The 17,369-nt window shown below is 44.3% G+C and overlaps 2 protein-coding genes across 2 annotated transcripts in view; one reads left to right on the top strand and one right to left on the bottom strand.

Moving 5' to 3' along the window:
• Positions 1-1,090: 1,090 nt before the first annotated feature.
• Positions 1,091-11,411, top strand: INPP5E (inositol polyphosphate-5-phosphatase, 72 kDa). The gene is made up of 10 exons (XM_009322040.1): positions 1,091-2,101; positions 3,926-4,049; positions 4,784-4,881; positions 5,590-5,714; positions 5,870-5,989; positions 6,384-6,491; positions 7,448-7,609; positions 8,176-8,291; positions 8,762-8,898; positions 10,018-11,411. The coding sequence occupies exons 1-10, from the start codon at positions 1,245-1,247 to the stop codon at positions 10,148-10,150; spliced, it is 1,980 nt and encodes a 659-aa protein (XP_009320315.1). The 5' UTR covers positions 1,091-1,244; the 3' UTR covers positions 10,151-11,411.
• Positions 11,412-11,632: 221 nt separating this feature from the next.
• PMPCA (peptidase (mitochondrial processing) alpha) overlaps positions 11,633-17,369 on the bottom strand; it is a 7,592-nt gene continuing 1,855 nt past the window's right edge. Inside the window, exons 2-12 of the mRNA XM_009322144.1 lie at positions 17,235-17,314; positions 16,802-16,884; positions 16,400-16,494; positions 16,137-16,237; positions 15,455-15,718; positions 15,124-15,216; positions 14,724-14,842; positions 14,149-14,239; positions 13,963-14,025; positions 13,575-13,719; positions 11,633-13,230 (exon numbers count right to left, since the gene is read on the bottom strand). Coding sequence (XP_009320419.1) covers positions 13,061-13,230; positions 13,575-13,719; positions 13,963-14,025; positions 14,149-14,239; positions 14,724-14,842; positions 15,124-15,216; positions 15,455-15,718; positions 16,137-16,237; positions 16,400-16,494; positions 16,802-16,884; positions 17,235-17,314 — 1,304 coding nt within the window. The 3' untranslated portion in view covers positions 11,633-13,060. The remainder of the gene's footprint in view (positions 13,231-13,574; positions 13,720-13,962; positions 14,026-14,148; positions 14,240-14,723; positions 14,843-15,123; positions 15,217-15,454; positions 15,719-16,136; positions 16,238-16,399; positions 16,495-16,801; positions 16,885-17,234; positions 17,315-17,369) is intronic.

The raw sequence follows: 17,369 nt of genomic DNA, 5'->3' as shown, positions 1-17,369 counted from the left end.
CTCGCCCGGGGCCGGCGCGGCCGCTGTCAGGGCTGCGGTCGTCCTGGCGAAGCGGGTGGGTGAGAAGGCGAGGTGTGAGGAGCTGGCCAAGCCATCCCTCCTGGCTGGTCGGTGGAGAAAGCGGGCGGCTTCACCTCGGGGACAAAAACAGCGCTCTGCTGTGTTTCGGTAGGATTTTGCATTTCCAGTATAGAGGTACAGAGCGGACCCCTGCAGGTTTAGATTGGATGTAAGGAAAAATTTCTTTACTGAAAGAGTGGTTAAACATTGGACCAGGCTGCCCAGGGAAGTGGTTGAGTCACCATCCCTGGAAGTATTTAAAAAACGGGTAGACGAGGCGCTTAGGGACATGGTTTAGTGGGTGTGGTGGTGTTGGGTCGACGGTTGGACTCGATGATCTTGGAGGTCTCTTCCAACCTTAATGATTCTATGATTCTATGATTCTAAAGGTGGGAAGCTTGGTTTGCAATAACTGTAGAATAACGAGGTGCTTCCCCCCCTCCCCCCAAGTTAGGAGTTTGTCTTGAACCCCGATTCCCTATCCCTAAAACTGCTCCTCAGATGTTTTCTCAGTTTCAGCGGCGGTTGCCAGGGGTTGGCACGCAGCAAGGGAAGGCGGCAGCCATCTCCCCGCTGTGAGATCACGGTAGAAGCTGAGATCACTGGAAATTTCCTGGCCTCTGGCACCGAGTGCTGCGAGCAGCCTGGAGGCTGGTTGTGCTGGTGACGCACTGTACAGCAAGGAGAACAAGCTGTGATTTATGTGCAGTTTTAATTTCCTTCCATGCTAACAGTATACACAACCTTTTCTTAGCGAAGTCTGTACGCAGCCGCGATGCCTACAGCAGCGAGGCAGTCAGTTCACTGCTCTGCTCTCGGAAAAAAGAAAAAAGAAAATAACATTGGTTTTCTAACAAGGTCACGTTAAGGTTTGAATTGTTCTCGAGGGAGGTCGTGTGAGGAGCTTGCTTTCTGATTAAGGAGCAGAGTTCGCAGCTCAGTAACTTTTCATTCTTGCATGTTTTTCTTGGGGAAATCCAGGTATCCCACCTCTCGCAGACAATGCATCTGCCTACGCATACACCTGCCCTTCGTTCTCAACTAAAGACTGAGCTGTCTTCAATTTCCATGTCTTTCTGGCTTGGGTAAAGCCCTGTGAACCTACGGGGTAAGCAAGGGAAGGAAACTATGCTGTGAGGAACTTTTCGTATGGACCAGTGTCCATAGCTGGTACCCGGGGGAGAATGAGTACGCCAAATGGATTTCCACAGCACTCAGGGGCATGTGTTACTCAGAGCACGGGGGGTGGAGCAGTACAGGACCTGCACGCTAAAAAAGCTGGCAAAGCAGCAAAGAAGGAGGCTGGTGGCAATGGGGTGCTTACCTTTGAAGATCCTCCAAGTGTAGGCACCTCTTTAAATGAAACCTTAAAGCTTCTACCAGATGAACTCAAAGCTAATATGAAAATTAAGTCGGTCACTCCAAGGCCTCCTCGGAAACCCCGGCTGGAGCGTGCTGCATCTCTGGATGAGAAAAGCTGGAGGAGATGGAGGCGGTTTAGAACAAGTCAGGAAAGTCTGACTGATCCCAATGAGACAAGTTCCTCAAACAGTTCTCTGCAGGAAGCGTCCCTCAGCCCTCCCATCAGGGGTGGAGCGAGCCCCTGCCATCGGTGCTGCCAGCAGAATTCCTTGCACAGTTCACCAGATGCCTCGGAAGCCAGTCCCGTGGGGAAGAGCAGAGGAGGCACCTCCGACCTGGGGAAACGAGCCTCCGAGATCTCCAGTGCCTTTGGTGGGCTTCTGCGGGGGAAGGCGTTTGCAGGCGGCAAACCCCGGCTGTCCCAAATAATGCCGGCTCGACCTCTGCCACCCATGGAGCTCAACGTGGCCTCTCACACACTGAGGACAGCTAATAGGATTGACTCAGATTGTATGGATTATCGACATTATTCTCAGCACAAGTTTGGGAGGGTAAGCAGCAGCTTGAGCGATACCAGGCTACATGGCAACGGGATGGTCTATGATAATTGCTCCACAGACTCCATGAAATCTACGTTCAGCCTGCTCAATCCCATTCGCTCCAAGGATGTGCGAAGCAGGTATGTCTCCCGGCTTCTCGTGGCAAAGTTTGGGGTGTGTTAGCGGGGAGCCAGCTGCCCTGCAGAATCCTGCTGGGCAGAGGCAGGGAACTTCAGACCGATTGGTAAAGCATGAAAGTGTTTCCATGTTGTTTAACCTGCTATGGAGACTGGAAACAGTTTGAAGATGAAGAGATTAGTACAAATACTCTATATTTGCTCCTTTCAGATGGGTATTGTTTTTCATAAATACAAGTTTGATTTGCTATCAGCTTGCTTGTAATATTTAAGTAATCTGTTCTGAAAATTAAGAAACAGTGGTTGTGCATGCTAACAGTTGGGAAAAACTGGTTTATTTTTTTAAATCTAAAAGTACAGTGGGCTTGAACTGAAATGTTAAATGGCAGGAAAAAAACCCCAATATTTTAGCTTGAAACTATCATGCAGTACATGCAGTACTGTCACAATCCTGCAAGGTGCTGAGGGTCCTCTGCAGATGCTGAGCTTGTTTGGCTTCTGGCAGGATCAAATCATGTACTGTGAACTGCTTCAGTGTCCCACAGGAGCTCCTCTGCCCCAGCTTTTCCAGGAATCTCTTGAGGAAGAGTGTGATTCCACTCAGCACTTTCTCCTCGTGTGGCCCTGACCTCTTGCTCTGGTTGCTCATTTGTCTTCGTTCTTAGTTAAGTTTAGATTATTGATTGGAGGGAGCTGAGGTGGGTATACTAATCCGCTTGCTAGTGTATCAAATCCTCTTCTTGCGTTGGCTGCAGACCCTCTATTCGTGAAGACCTGCCAGCACACAGCACAAACACTGCAACGAGTATTATTGATAATACTGCAGGTCAGGAGACATGTTAAAAGGTAAAGGATACCAAATACTCAGCTAAAGGTTATACGTTATAGATACACAACAGTCTGCAAGGCCTTGAGGGATAAACCTGATCGTTGATCCAAAGAGTGGGAGTCAGTGGTACAGGGGAAAATAATTCTGAGATAAATTGAAGTGTTACTAACTGGTAAAAAAGCCCCAAAGATAGACTGGTACTTGTTCGCCATGAGGGGGTTTCTTGCACTTCCCTCTGCAAAGCTGTTGGAGTCAGGTGGGCAACTGGGTAGACCAGTGGGTTGCACAGCATTCCCTGACGTCGTGCTGTCATCATTATTTGCAGAGCTTAAGCAAGATTAAAAATGCTTATGCAACTTGCAGTCCTTTTGCCAATACCCCTTGCTTTTGTAAGCAGCGTGTTCTTTGGAGAGGCAGGGGGTGTGGGGCAGGTCTGTCCTTTTCAAATGTGATATTCTTTTAGACCTGGGACTCAATAAATCGTTTACTTGAAAGCTAACTTGATGAGCTGAATTGAAGGAAGAATGTGAGTTTGAATCCTTGATTAGGAGCAACTTGGTGCCAGAACACTGGGAATGGTGGACCTATTTTTATGTTTTAAGTAAACTGAGCTACTTCAAGGTACTCAAATATCAAACCAATCTCTTCATTTTGTGTCTGCGGCAAGCACTAGGGGGATTGAAGACTTTGGGTGGCTTAAGTCTTCTCATCACAGAACCTGTGCAGCATCAGTCTCACCATCGTACTCGTGTCCTGGCTTTGAAAAGGCCGGTTTATGACAATAGTTTTGTTTTCTTGCATATGATCCATGAACTCTCTATAAGGGTTGGAACTTTATAAGGAACTTTAGGCAAGCAGAAGAGTATATAAGTACTAAATGCCATTTTCTTGAGCTGAAGGTATGTTCTTGATTAACTCAAGATTCAAGCGTTACAAATCATTATTCCAACTGTCATGCTGTTTCCTTAGATGCTCTTTTATGGGTCTTCTGTTCACAGAAGCTATTTGGAAGGCAGCCTTCTGGCAAATGGTGCCTTACTGGGAGCAGAAGAACTTAGCAAGTATTTCCCTGATCGGAATATTGGAATCTTTGTGGCCACCTGGAACATGCAGGGTCAGAAGGTATGTGCACTTAGGTCTCCACAGGTCTTTTGGCGGTGGTAAAGTTACCCCATCTTTACTGCAAGGACGGGTGCGATGTTTTTTTTCTGTTCATGACTATGTTCCTCATCAACCTGAGTTCATCATCTTTATCAAATTACAAGGCCCTCTCACGCACATTCATCTTAGTGAGAGAGCCACTGTAACAGGGTTCCTCAGATACTAGGTATGAAAACAGTGAGCTTGCTGGTGCCACTCTGGCTTTTTGTGGCAGCTCCTTTACGCTCCGTTGCAATTAGGGTCGCATGAAGATGGCTGACAGTTTAGTGCTTACGATGAGAACATCTCTGATAAAGAACACAGCCTCCTGCCTATGTCTTTACGTAGCCTAGGAGATCAAGACTGATTCTACCAGGTGTCTGAGAAGCTATGCTTGGAAGAACACAAGCAACCCCTGGGGTGTTCAGTAAGTAGCCTCTGAGCCTGGTAAAAAGTAGGCACCACAGGGAATTAGAAACATCACTTTACTGGCCCCCATGGCTGAACTGTGGAATCTTGGTTACTGCTGGAGCGACAGCAGTTGAAGTCTGCCTTTGGGAAGGGGAATTTTTAGTATTAGCACTTAGCCTATTTTTTGAAGCCTGAATTGTTTGCGTATGCTGTGGAACTTGTAGCTTAGTCTGGACTTCTGTTGTACTTTTCTAGTAAAACTTTGCATAACTATTTTATCTTTTTTTTTTTTCTTTTAATAATAGGAACTGCCAGTGAATCTGGATGACTTCTTATTACCAACAGATCCTGACTATGCCCAGGACATGTATGTCATTGGGGTTCAAGAAGGCTGTCCAGACAGGTAGCAAAAACAATGTAATGAACCATCCTCTTTTATTGTTAACTAATTACTTTGTTTCTAATTAGTCTGGAAATAGCCTCCATCGTATTCTTAATATTTTCAATAAATAACCCATTTAATAAGACTCCGAACTCCATTGCACGAGCACCAGGGGAAATGGGATTTAGAGGAAAATGTCACAAGAATCTGTAAATACAGAACTTGGTCCTGTTGTCAGGGCAGCTAATAGCAAAACTCCTGTCTGAATTCTGTGGGCACCTTAGCATAGATCTGAGCTGGCCGTGAGCTAGCTCACGGGCTGGCTGTCAGCGTTAGCAGCCACGTGCTCATTAGTAGTACGTCGCTGCAGATTTCTAGTCCGTCTGAGATTGACCAACCCTAGAAAAGCAGGTTGAAGCCTCATGTCAGACTCTGCTTTTTTAGGGTATCTTCCCAGCGGGACTCTTTTCCTCAGATTTGCAAGCTGCTCGGTGCAGTGGCATTAATACTCTCTCACCGACCTGCAGAGCCTGCTGCATGGCATGTGTGGAGTTACACGTCAAACTGACGAGCCTTCACTGCAGCATCGCTGTGGCAGTGGAGGTGTCGCTTGCGCTTACTTGACGTTCTTTATCAGAGGGATTGCTCTGTTTTCACAATGCTGATTTCCTTTCCTGGTTATCGTCTCTTGTACTGTCCTTGTGATCCAGCTGTTGTTCTTTCCTGCAGAAGAGAGTGGGAGATCCGCCTGCAAGAGACGCTAGGCCCCCACTACGTCATGCTCTACTCTGCTGCACATGGGGTGCTGTACATGTCGGTCTTCATTCGGAGGGACCTGATCTGGTTCTGCTCAGGTCTGTGGTCCAGTAAGAGCTGGAGAGTGGGGAGGTGAAAGGACTGCTGCCATCGGGTGTCTTGTCCTTTTCTCCAGGGCTGTCCCCCACCTAACTTTCCTGCTCGCTGTCTCTAGAGGCTTTTCAGTAAAAGCAGCTTCTTTTTCTCCTTCCAGAAGTGGAGTATGCCACGGTGACAACTCGAATCGTATCTCAGATCAAAACAAAGGGAGCTCTGGGAATCTGCTTCACATTTTTTGGGACCTCCTTTCTCTTCATCACCTCCCACTTCACATGTGAGACATTTACAATCTTGTTAGAAGTGTCCTGATTGAGGGAGGAGGGGGGTTGCTTTACAAAGGTAAAAAAGCTGCAGGGGGGATAGAGGAGCAGGACAGACAAGTCAAAGCTCAGGATTGCTGAGCTGAGAACAATAAGGGAGGAGGATATTTTGGTAGCAAACTTACAAAAGAACTGTGTTTAGAAAAACAGAAATGAACTCTGCACAACTGCATCCCTTTTTTCACGCTTTCTGCCAGTAGTTTTCAGTCTGTGTGCTCCCTGGGCCAGTGTGTTACATTTTACATGTGGAAAATGTCTGATGTCCTTTGGAAGCTCCTGTTATAACCAAAACTGGTAATTGAATGAAAATGATGCATCGTTGGCGATAATGGGATTTCTGTCTTTCAGCTGGGGACAGTAAGGTGAATGAGAGGAAACTGGACTACAATAAAACCATTCAAGCCCTTACACTTCCCAAAAACGTTCCGGACACAAACCCGTATCGATCCAGTTCTAGTAAGTGTGAAACCATGCTTGTGTGGGAGCCCAAAGGAACAGCGTTTGTGCATTGTCTTTCAGTCTACGCTAAGGAAGAGCGAATGAGAGTGCTAATTTGAGACGGTATAAAAAGAGACAAGAGGTCTTTTGTCTGAGGATGGTTATTATTCACATGATTTTTTTTTCTAGGTGGGATGTAATTTTGGAGGGAATTTGAGAGAAAAAGTTGAAATGGAGGGGGAGAGAGAAAACTCAAAAGGAATTTTTGTATGATTTATTTTTTCTCAGAACAGCAATAAGATAATTTTGGTGTATTTTTTATCAATATTATGGATGTGTTTCACTTTCCAAGTGTTTTCTAAAGCAAATAGAAATTACTTTATTTCAAAACTTAAGAGAAGAAACATTATTTCAATTTGCATATACACAAGTGAATATATTGTTTGCCAAATTCCATTATTGTTTCTTAATACTGTGCTGTTAACATGACGTCTAGATATATAGCGAAGCCCTTTTTCTAGAAAGATGAATTTACTTTTTATCTGCAGTGTAGCATTAGGTTTTTGTGTTCATACTATTTTTAGGTCCTATAGTAAGTTTGGTCTCTTTTCAGCTTTTTCTATGATTTTTTAAATTTCTGTTCTGTTTTCTACTGGGTTTTTTATTACCACATTCTGTGATGGTCACAGGCAGAAAACATGCTCAAGTGTTATATCTCCTGGTAGTAAAAAGAAAGAATTTATGCCTGTTCCTTGAACATATCTAGCAGCACTCTCAGTAAGCTGTGCAGCGTACAGCTCTCACTTAGAAAGAATTAAGTGAGTTTCATTTTAATGAGCTACATCATATACTTTAATTTTCCTCAAAAGTCAAAAGGAGATTCAGGGGAGAAAAGTTTGGGATTTTTTTGTTTTGCTTTCAGAGCTTTTCAGGATGTTTACCTTTATACTGACACTTCTGGCTTGAATTTGCAGGTGATGTCACAACTCGGTTTGATGAAGTATTCTGGTTTGGTGACTTCAACTTCCGACTAAATAAGGATCGTGAGACCGTGGATTCCATCTTGAACCAGAACCCGGAAACAGACGTGTCCAAGCTACTGGTGTACGACCAGCTTACTAGTGAAATGAGTAGGGGTGAGGGACAGCGGTTTTTTCTCCCTAGCCACCAGGAACAGAGATACCTACACACAGAAATAATTACAGCCAAATCCCTATTCCCTAGAGACCTTTCCTGCTTTCTCTTCTTAAGTTCCCAAAAAAAGGAAGTCAGCAGTTGTCAAATACAGTGGCAGTCTGTACAAGGGACTTTTTGCTATAGCATTTTGCTATATATAGTGTAATCTCCCAAGCCATTTACTGCTCTGTTTCATCTGACTCCTCTATAAACTGGACATCGTTCTGTCACAGTGCCTAGGGCATTTAGATTTGAATAGCTAGCATTTGCAAAGCATCATGAGCTTTCAGTGGAAGGGGAAGCACGTGCACCAAGTGTTCTTTGTTTAAATAGCCACTGGCTGTATGTAAGAACTTGAGCTTGCTCCCTTTCTGGAGCCCAAGCCCAGGTTTTTCTAGCCATGTACGTACATGGCTGTTGTTTCTAGCCAGCATTAGTTAAGCAGTATTGAATAAATGCAGAAAGTGAGCGGGGTTCTTAGGAAGGAGGAATTTGTTGTTCATGCTGTTTTCCCCTTCCCTTACAGGGTCTATTTTCAAAGGATTCCAAGAGGCCGACATTCATTTCCGTCCTTCCTACAAGTTTGACATAGGAAAGGACAGCTATGACACCACTTCCAAACAAAGAACTCCTTCCTACACGGTAAGAGATGGTTTCAGAGCAGCATGCTCGGAAGGGCTGCTCAGCCTCACATCTGCCTCCAAAGGGGATTCTTACCTACGAGGAAAAGCTGCCTTCCACAGTTGGTCTGCATGAGATACAGTCGTGATGAGATGTGTTGCTTAAGGGCAACAGGGCAGGTGGAACTGCTTTAGAAGAAAGGATTGTTGAATCTGTGAGCACAGAGGGAGTTTGGCACAGGCTGCTAATGTTATTTGCCCTGCCTTACATCCTGTTCCAGCGCATTCTCCCCTGTGCTCAGCGCTGGGCACAGAACCGCTATTGGGATCAGACACACATTGTTCATGAACGTATCCCTGTCCAAGACACTTAATTTCACTAAGTGGAGTGTGATAAATGAATGGATTTGTCTCTTGTGAACCAGTGCTTCTTTCCAGGGTGGATGTGCAAAGGGAGTTACCATCAGTCTCCCCTCTCTCTCTGCCTCTCAGGATCGAGTTGTATACCGCAGTCGGTACAGAGATGACATCCATGCTGTCAAGTACTCATCTTGTCCTGTGATCAAAACTTCAGACCATCGGCCTGTATTTGCCTTGTTTCGTGTGAAAGTGAGGCCTGGCAGAGACAAGTTAGTACCTCCTTGTGCCACTCTGGATGCTTGCACATGGCTCCAGCGATCCTGAGGATACGCTCCTGTTCGGAGTTTGTCCTCTCAGGAGAGTTCCTGAAATGGAGTTTATCCCATGTAGCTCTTTGCAGCCTGTTTGTTTTTTACCCAATATATGCTCTCAGTGGTCAGAGCAGTAAGAGCGCTTAAACCTTGCACTGACATCTGAAATCCCTGCTGCCAGGTCCCTTAATCCTCCTGAGGGAGATAAACGGAGTCCATTGCAATTGACTATAAATCTGTGTTTCATCCGAGATGCAGCTCTCTGTTTTTCTTATCAGTGTGGACAGCTTTCCTCTTCCCCTCTTTGGGATCAATGCAGTTTTCTCTCCCCAGTGGTGGCTGCATTTCAACATAGCTGTATGTCAGTGGAGTATTTTGAGATCCTCCAAGTTTCTTCATGTCCCACTCTGGGCTGCCATGCTAGTGGAACTCCTTAGAAAATTTGGTTAAGTGACTGAAATTTAGTCTCTTTTCTGTGAGTAGCATGCTCAGGGATTTCAAGACCCAGGTGTCTAGAAAATGGTAATTTCTTAAAGCACTTGATCAGCAGTGCAATTAGAATTGGGATTTTTGTTTGTTTGTTTGTTTATGGGTATTAAATACCCATTAAATAGAAGTATTGCAGAGTCTGTGAAGCTGGGCTGCTAGGGTTTCCTTCTGGCCTCTCTAGAACAGACCAAGGTAAGAACTGTTGTGCATGAACCATACCAGCGAATACACCAAGCTAACAGTAAGCTAGTTTAGCTTTTGAAATGAGTGGTTTTTGGTTTAAGGTCATCAAGAATGTCCTCCATGTATGTCCCTTATGAATGCAGGCATCTTCATGCTTAAATTGAAAGTACATTTGCCTTTTACAACCAATATTTTCCTCATTTAAATGTATTGTGAAAAACCTTAACTTGTTGCTGTGGAAGACGACCTTTGTTTTACCCCTTTTCTCCCACAGCAGTAGCTAAATGCCTTAAGAAAGTAAAAATTAGGTTTCTGGCCTTTGTTGTATGAACTAATTGGGAAATGTTGGGCAAACAAGAAGAATGTATTTATGCCCTGATCTAATTGCTTGTGTTTACATTGTAGCATTCCACTTGCTGCAGGGCAGTTTGACAGAGATCTCTATTTAATCGGAATAAAGAGGCGGATTACAAGGGAACTTCAGAAACGGCAAGAACAAAAGGACCAAAAATCCAGCAGCGTATGTAGCATTTCCTGAGCTGATAACTCTGCAATGCTTGTGCTAGAGGTGCCCGGAAAGAGGATTTCAGGCCACGGCAAACTCTGCAGGGAATTGTCTGCTTAAGCACCTCTGGCAGTTGCTGTGGCTTGTGAAGAATGGCTTAAACCTCATCCTGGATTCATTTGCATGAGCTAATCCATGTAGCTCAAGTGCTTTTGCTGAAGAAAATGGAGTCAGTTATTTAGGACATCCATCCCAACAGATGTAATTGATTTATTTTTAACCGCACTATCATCTTTGGAAGCAACCGGATGCATTCTCTTCATTCTAAGATGACTCCACACAGGGGGCACAGCTTCTGGAATTGGCATGACCAGGGGCAGGGGACCGCAGAAAGGTGAAAATCTTTGTTTGTCTGTTTGATTTCATCTGGTTAGCTTACATATGTTGTGGGGCTGGTTTTTTTTCTCCTTACCTGTAGCCAAGTGTACAGTATTCTGTAAAATGTGAACAGGGACCAGTTAGGGGACTTGGGCAGTTTTGTGTAAGGATGGTGCTCCTGTGTTGGGCTTTTTTGGTCCTCTACAGCAAGATCTGTGTGAATGTACTACTGTACATTTGAACTGTAGAAACACTGCCTTTCAATAATTATTCTATAGGCCTTCTGTTACTAAGGGGGTAAATATCAATCTCTCACACCATATATTTGGCTGTTGAGACTGCTTGAAACAATCCCTTCCTTAACTCACTTGCCCTCCCCAGGGGTGATAAAACACTATCTGCCTTCAGCAGCAGGACACTCGAGTTGAAAATAATGGCCTGAGTACAGCTACTGTGTAATGCTTCACCAAAGTGATTTAAGATGTCAAGTGAGTACTAGGGAAGTATGCAGAGAAACTGCAGCAAGTCAGATCAGCGCAGTTCCATTACCTCCGATTACAGTTAATTCCTTTTGTTTTTATTTTTCCAATTCAGTGAACTGTAAATAAGTTGCTAATTCTGAAGTAGTGTTGTCTTAAGGCTAAACATGCTACATGGACCAGTATGGCACTGGTAAAATGTTAAGTACAGCTAACACTTAAAAACTTTTCATGGGCACAGATCGGCTGGATCATTAATCACCTTAGTACATAGAACACCGTGCAAACAACTTGGAGGAAGTGCTGCTAACTATGCAACCTGTCCCAAGACAGAGCTTCTGTTCTGCGGTACAAACATTTATGGCACTGACCTGTCTGTAGCCATCAGGTATTTCGATTTCCTTTCTTTTTAAAGGAATAAAAATAAATTAATGCAATACCTTAAATGAGAACCAGCTCTTATTGCAGGGTTGTCAGAACTAGAGTTCTTTGACTGTGTGATGCATGCTAACCGTTCGGGTGACCTGAGCCATTTGTCTTCAGCTGGAAAAGCGGGGCAGATTTCTTTGGGATTGTTTGCATTGAACAAAGAAAGCACATTTCACCTGCCAGTTCAAGAAACCCAGCCATTAGCTGATGAATTTCAGAACTCCAACTACTTGCTCCAGTCCTTTAGAGGTCTCTTTATTTTCTTACAAACATACACAACAACTGAATAGGACTTCCATGCTGTGGGTTCCACAAGAAGCAATGCAACGTTTTCTTCTAGTTGCATGAGGAAAGGTGTGGGGATAAAGCAGGTAATAGCTGCCTCACAGTGTTCTGCTCCCAGTTTGATTGCTCCTTACAATATACATCTAGCCAGTGAAGTGCTGCAATGCAGCCGTCTACATTTTTAAGCCTGTATGTTAGGGGATTACGTAAATCAAATGTTCTATTCCTCTCTTTTGGATTTCCATTTCTTCAGTATGTCAAATGCACATAGCAGCATCATAAGCAGCACGTAGCTTCATGTCTTTCTGTAACATGGCATCAGTCACTTTCAAGACCATAAGCTTTTTCAGTGTTGCCATTTTATTGATCTTGACTCCTAGCTGAGCGACATCTCTGCTGCGAGACTGACAATTATGTCTTCTTTTTGCAAGGCCTTAAGTTCTTCTGAGTGACAATGAAGAAAATGGGTACAAGTGTAAGGTGCAGCAGCAGCAACTCCTTTAATAACTTTGTTTGTATACCAACTCTGGAGTAAAAGAACTTTTATTCTTTAGCATAGTTCACTTGCAAGTGAAAAACCTGAAGAATAGGATCGCTTTCATTCTAGAGTAAGTGTCCACGTAGCATTATGCATAGTGCCTCTGTAGATGAACTCCACAGAAACTTAGTTATGCCATAGGTCTGCTTTCCTCTAGCAAAATTATGAAGTTATTTCCAGACATGTGACTTCTAGTAGTACTACAGATGGTAAATTACACTGATGAAATGGATCCATGATGCTCGTAACAAAACCTGGACTGCAGGAAACTTGTTGCCTAACTTCACACAGATAATAACTAGTATTCTCCTAATTCAGTTTAACCAAGTCTTTGTTCACCTTGGTAACAGCTGTAAATATTCTTTGAATTCAGATACGTAAGCCAAGCTCTTTAACATGCCACCACATTCCTCAAGAAGGGCACACACCAGGGCCTCCAGTGTGACAGCCGCACTTCTACTGCTGATCTGGTGAAGTGGTAACACACAGCAGTGACTTAGTTCTTCTCAAGATACATGCTTTCAGTTGTAGCGATGAGCATTTTGGCTTGCTGTGTTCTCCCCAGTGCCAAGAGAAGGCTGTATACACCCACCTTCTCTTGTAACCTACTCAGAGGGTCAAAGTACTCATCCAGAGCCAGGGTGGGCCTTTAAGCCCAACATAATGAGCTCTTCGCAGTCCAGTGTTCTGAAGCAGCTTTGTTCAGCTGTAGCATGGCTCCATGTTTGCACAGTATGCCTGGAAAGATGGGGGGGAAGGGCTTGCAGCAATATTATAATCTCAAAAACATATTAAAAAAGAAGCAAGTCTGTCAGACGTGCAGGATGCACTGCTTTATCGAAAGAGCCGGTACATCCGAGGGAGTCGCCCGTCCTTACTGGAAAGCGCTGCTTGGATGTGTTCGTAAGTGGGCAAATCTGTTAAGTCACCCAGTGCAGCCACAGCTGGTTTTTTATGAAGCATCTTAGTGACCACTCTCTTGATATCACTAGATTTCACCTGACCTGCAGGGGGGGGAAAAAAAAAAGCCAGAGTTGTGACAACTACATTCTAAATAGCATGAAGCAGCTTTATTATGATGCTGAGTCAGACCCCATGCTCAGAAAAGCTATTACTACCTCTAGACCTTCTCTACCACGCTTCTGTTTTTTCCTTCCTTCTGACAAAAATAAGCATTGTGCTAGCTTGCAAGCAATTGAGAAGATTGGTCTGAAATACATATCTGTAGTATTTATGCCCCCAGGCTTTCTAAGGCAATTCATCTGTGCTACAAGAGTACGTTGTAAGTTGCCCCGCCCCGACTGTACCTACAATTCAGTCAAGGCAAGGAAAGGCATTGTCTACTCACTGATCAGGGCACAGAGCTCATGAGGTAGCTTCCTCGTGTTTGTTGCCAACACTTGCCTTCCCACATCTTCAAAGATAACTGGCCGAGACTCAAGGTTCATCATGAGCATGGACTTCAGCTGCGTCTTCGCTCGCTCAAGTTCTACCTGTAAATGAGCAGCAAATACAAATAGATGTTCAAAAAGTCTGGCCACTGCTCTCTAATACAAGATACCACCTAAGAGTTCTGCAAACACCTTCTTCTTTGTGAATGTGTTGCTAAAGTTACTATATTCTTTTACAGAAATACGTAACATACTTATGTACAAAAATTCATTCTAGCCAGGCCAGTGCAATGCATTATTTCAGCTCAAAGGCCATCTGCACAGTCTGCAGGTTAGGCTGCTGACCTCTCCTACTGCTCCTGCCATCAGAATGAATTCTCTCGTGATGATTTCCACCATCTCTCGAACCTAGGAAAAACAGATAATTGAAAGAAGATTAGAACAATGCTTATTCTGTTAACATTACTGTCTGGTACTAAGTGATGGGATTACTTTTTAAGGACACCTGTCTTTGAATACAGGACTATGTACCTGTTTTGGATCTGCGCTGGCATGTATACACAGGAGACCTGTATCCTCATAACTGTGGTGGTAAGAGGTTGCATTATACATCCAGTGGTGTCTGTGAGTATACAAACAGTATTTAAAAATTTAAAAAACAGAATTTAAATGTAAAAATTAAACAAACATGGCCAGCGAGCCCCGTCCTAGTGCATTTTCAGGATTCTCAGCCGTGCCAATGAAAACTGTCAATCCCTGCCTCTGACAATTTCTGCATGTGCCATCTACTTCCTTCTCCACTTCCATCCTCGAGACCAAACCCAGAACAATAGAGAGCAGTATTACTGGTACCTACTGCCAATTCTGTTACTATCCCCTGATTAAAGGATGGATTGGGCTAGTGGAGGAAGACAGGATTCCTGGTCGCTTCTGCCCTTTACTTTCGCCCTCTCAAAATGCCCACCGACAAATCAGTCCCGCATGTTTCAAGCGGAATAAACTGATGTAAAGCCTGGGGGTGTTGGCTTTCAAAAGATGAAGCCTTCCATGTGAACCTGCTAGAGAAGACTGTTTCTGCTATCCCTTAAACAGAAAGGCAAACAAACCTGTTGAGCACATTGAGATACAGTCGGGTGAACATGCCCTTGCCAGGCCCTCCAGCTGAAAAAGAGCCACCACCTCCCATCATCATGTTTAATACCGCAAAGGGAATGAAATCTTCCTCCTGAATTGCAACAAGAAGTTCAGTCAGCTAATAGCACAGCTCTCAAGGGTCTGGGATGAGTAAAGAGGGAGAGTCAGAAAGAAACATGGCACAAGAAGAGTGTAAAGGTCAGTGAAACTCATCATCTGTCACGAGTTTCATCAACCTGTCAGTGAAAAAGCTGATTGTCTGTACGTGCAGCATCAGCAGCAAGAGTGCCAATGGTTACATAATGAGATCGTATTCTGGGATTCTTCAAGTACAGAGCACCCAAAACAAAGGGTTTTTAGATTAATACTTACTAAAAATGAGGAGCTTTCTAACCCAATCATGATGTGGGTAAGCTCTGGGATGGGAGTAGGGCCCAGACTCACATCTGACATATCTTTTTCAACCTGTGGGAAGGGCAGACAAATTATTAGGACCGATTTTCACCTCTGTTTTATCCAGCTTGATACATTCCCAATAATTAACCTGTCACCCAAATAATGGCTATCATGGCCAGTTCTGGCTCATATTCATGAACAGTATGTAATTTTAGAAAAGCAAAGCCTATAGAGAAATCGGCTCAAGTCCAAATCTGCACTCCAACAGAAAGGAAGAGGCACGATGCCGCCTCCACCTCCCTTTTACCTTGACAATGCCTCCTGTGTACTGAGCCACAGATCTGTCCACGTCCTTGGTCTGCCCACTGCCCCACACCGGCTCCGCTCCAAGCAGATGTTTCTTCGCACACTCCACTAACTGCTCGTGCTCGATTCCCACCCCAGCGAGCACCATCCTGTCTGGCGTATAGTAGTTGCGCAGGTACGAATGCAGGACTTCTCGATCAATTTTGTCAGTATTTTCCACTGGGCAGAACCTGTTCAGTCCAACTGTATTGTCTCTGTAGGCTGCCTAAAAGGAGGCAGATACATTAAAGTAACAAGTATTACATCATCCCCCTCCATCTAAACCTTCTCTTTCTGTTTTAGAATTACGCCTACCTGTTTGAGACATGTAAGAGAGGAAAGGCTGAGCATTATTTGACTAATGTCAGCGTAACTCAACAACATGCTATTATCCATGTCAACAAAAATAAGTCATAGATGGTTTTAGTTTGGGTTAAAATCTTTCACGTGTGTAGAATGTAGGATTTCAAAGTGGAGGGACAGCGAAATTCTCCCTCTCACCACTGAAATCTAATTGAATAGCAGAACAATCTGTTTTCAGAACAGTCTAAAATAAACCCTGAAGTTGAGGAAAAACTGAGGAAGAGAATGCAGCATGTCTCATACAGGGGACTGCACACAAGGTAGGCTTTTCAGTGTTTTACCGCATGGATCATTTCTGTGAGGAGAGGCTCTGGGTCAGGTCTCATGTTCAAGTCTTCAAGCTCAAATCTTATAGCTGTTCGAGTCATCTCAATTTCTTCATCTGTAATAAGAGAGAAAGCAAGAGATAACAACCACCACACAGAATACCCAATTGCTACATGATAACTTCTCGATGAGCATGATCTAATGAAGAATTCTGAGACCTAACAGCAAGTCATGCGCTGGGAGTCTTTTTTTGAGAGAGAGACTTATGTTCCCAGACCTGATAACCTGGGCTGTAGCGCTACATCAGCCAGCAAGTTGACCACTGTGTCCAGGCCTTTGGCGTCAGCAGAAACAGCGTACATTATGGTGTCCCTGCAACACAAGCAGACGGGTTCTGCACTGAGAAGTCACATCTACAATCATTCAGTAAACGTGCATCAGGAAATCACAGATAAAGCTGCTTGGCCAGTATCGTTAAATGCTTTCAAAAGGAAATAGAACTGACTTTCATAACCCTTTCACGTTCACTTTTGTAGCTTCTTAGGAGTCACCACAAATGGATTTCTGCTGCTTAGAAGCAAGAAGTGGCTTTTACTGTCACACACCAGAAAAAGCAACTCTAACTACTGTCAGTGTTACAACCACTCGGGTAACAAAGCACAGAGAAAGGGCATCGTACCTCGATGCCTGGCAGTCACAGATGCCCCCGTGCTTTTCTAAGGTGAGGAGAATTTCATCTTTGCTGCCAAACTGAGCTGTGGACTAAGAAAGAAGATACCAGCGTTATTAATTAGTAAAGCCATCACTGCTTATAATCCTTCAGTGTAGCCCAGAACAAGCATCTTTTACATTCTTTAAGTCAAATGGTTTGCGAAATACCCACTAACCTTGGAGGTGAAAGCACAACAGACTTTCGAAATATAATTATGGTCACAATAATTAACCAGGAATACCGTCACCATCTATTTAACCAGATCAAACCCACAGTGCCGCTGCGAGGAGCAGGCCCTGCCCTCGGCCGCTCTCTCGCGCTTCCCCCGGCCGCTCACTGTGCGGATTTACGGTGCCCTGCGCAGGCTCCGGGACCCCGCTACGACCAGCACGGTACTCACAGAGAAGGCCAGCTTTTCCAAGAAGTGAGAGATGCCACTGAGGTATTTCGCTTCATGTCTTGATCCCGAGTTTATAAGAACTAGCGATAAGAAGAGAAGTCAGCATGACTTTTACCGTGTGTGTCGTGTGTGTCC

The sequence above is a fragment of the Pygoscelis adeliae genome, unplaced genomic scaffold (genome assembly GCF_000699105.1).
Source record: "Pygoscelis adeliae isolate BGI_AS28 unplaced genomic scaffold, ASM69910v1 Scaffold114, whole genome shotgun sequence".
Taxonomy (NCBI): Eukaryota; Metazoa; Chordata; class Aves; order Sphenisciformes; family Spheniscidae; genus Pygoscelis; species Pygoscelis adeliae.
The sequence above is the reverse complement of the archived record's forward strand: the minus strand, read 5'-3'. Positions and strand labels throughout refer to the sequence as shown.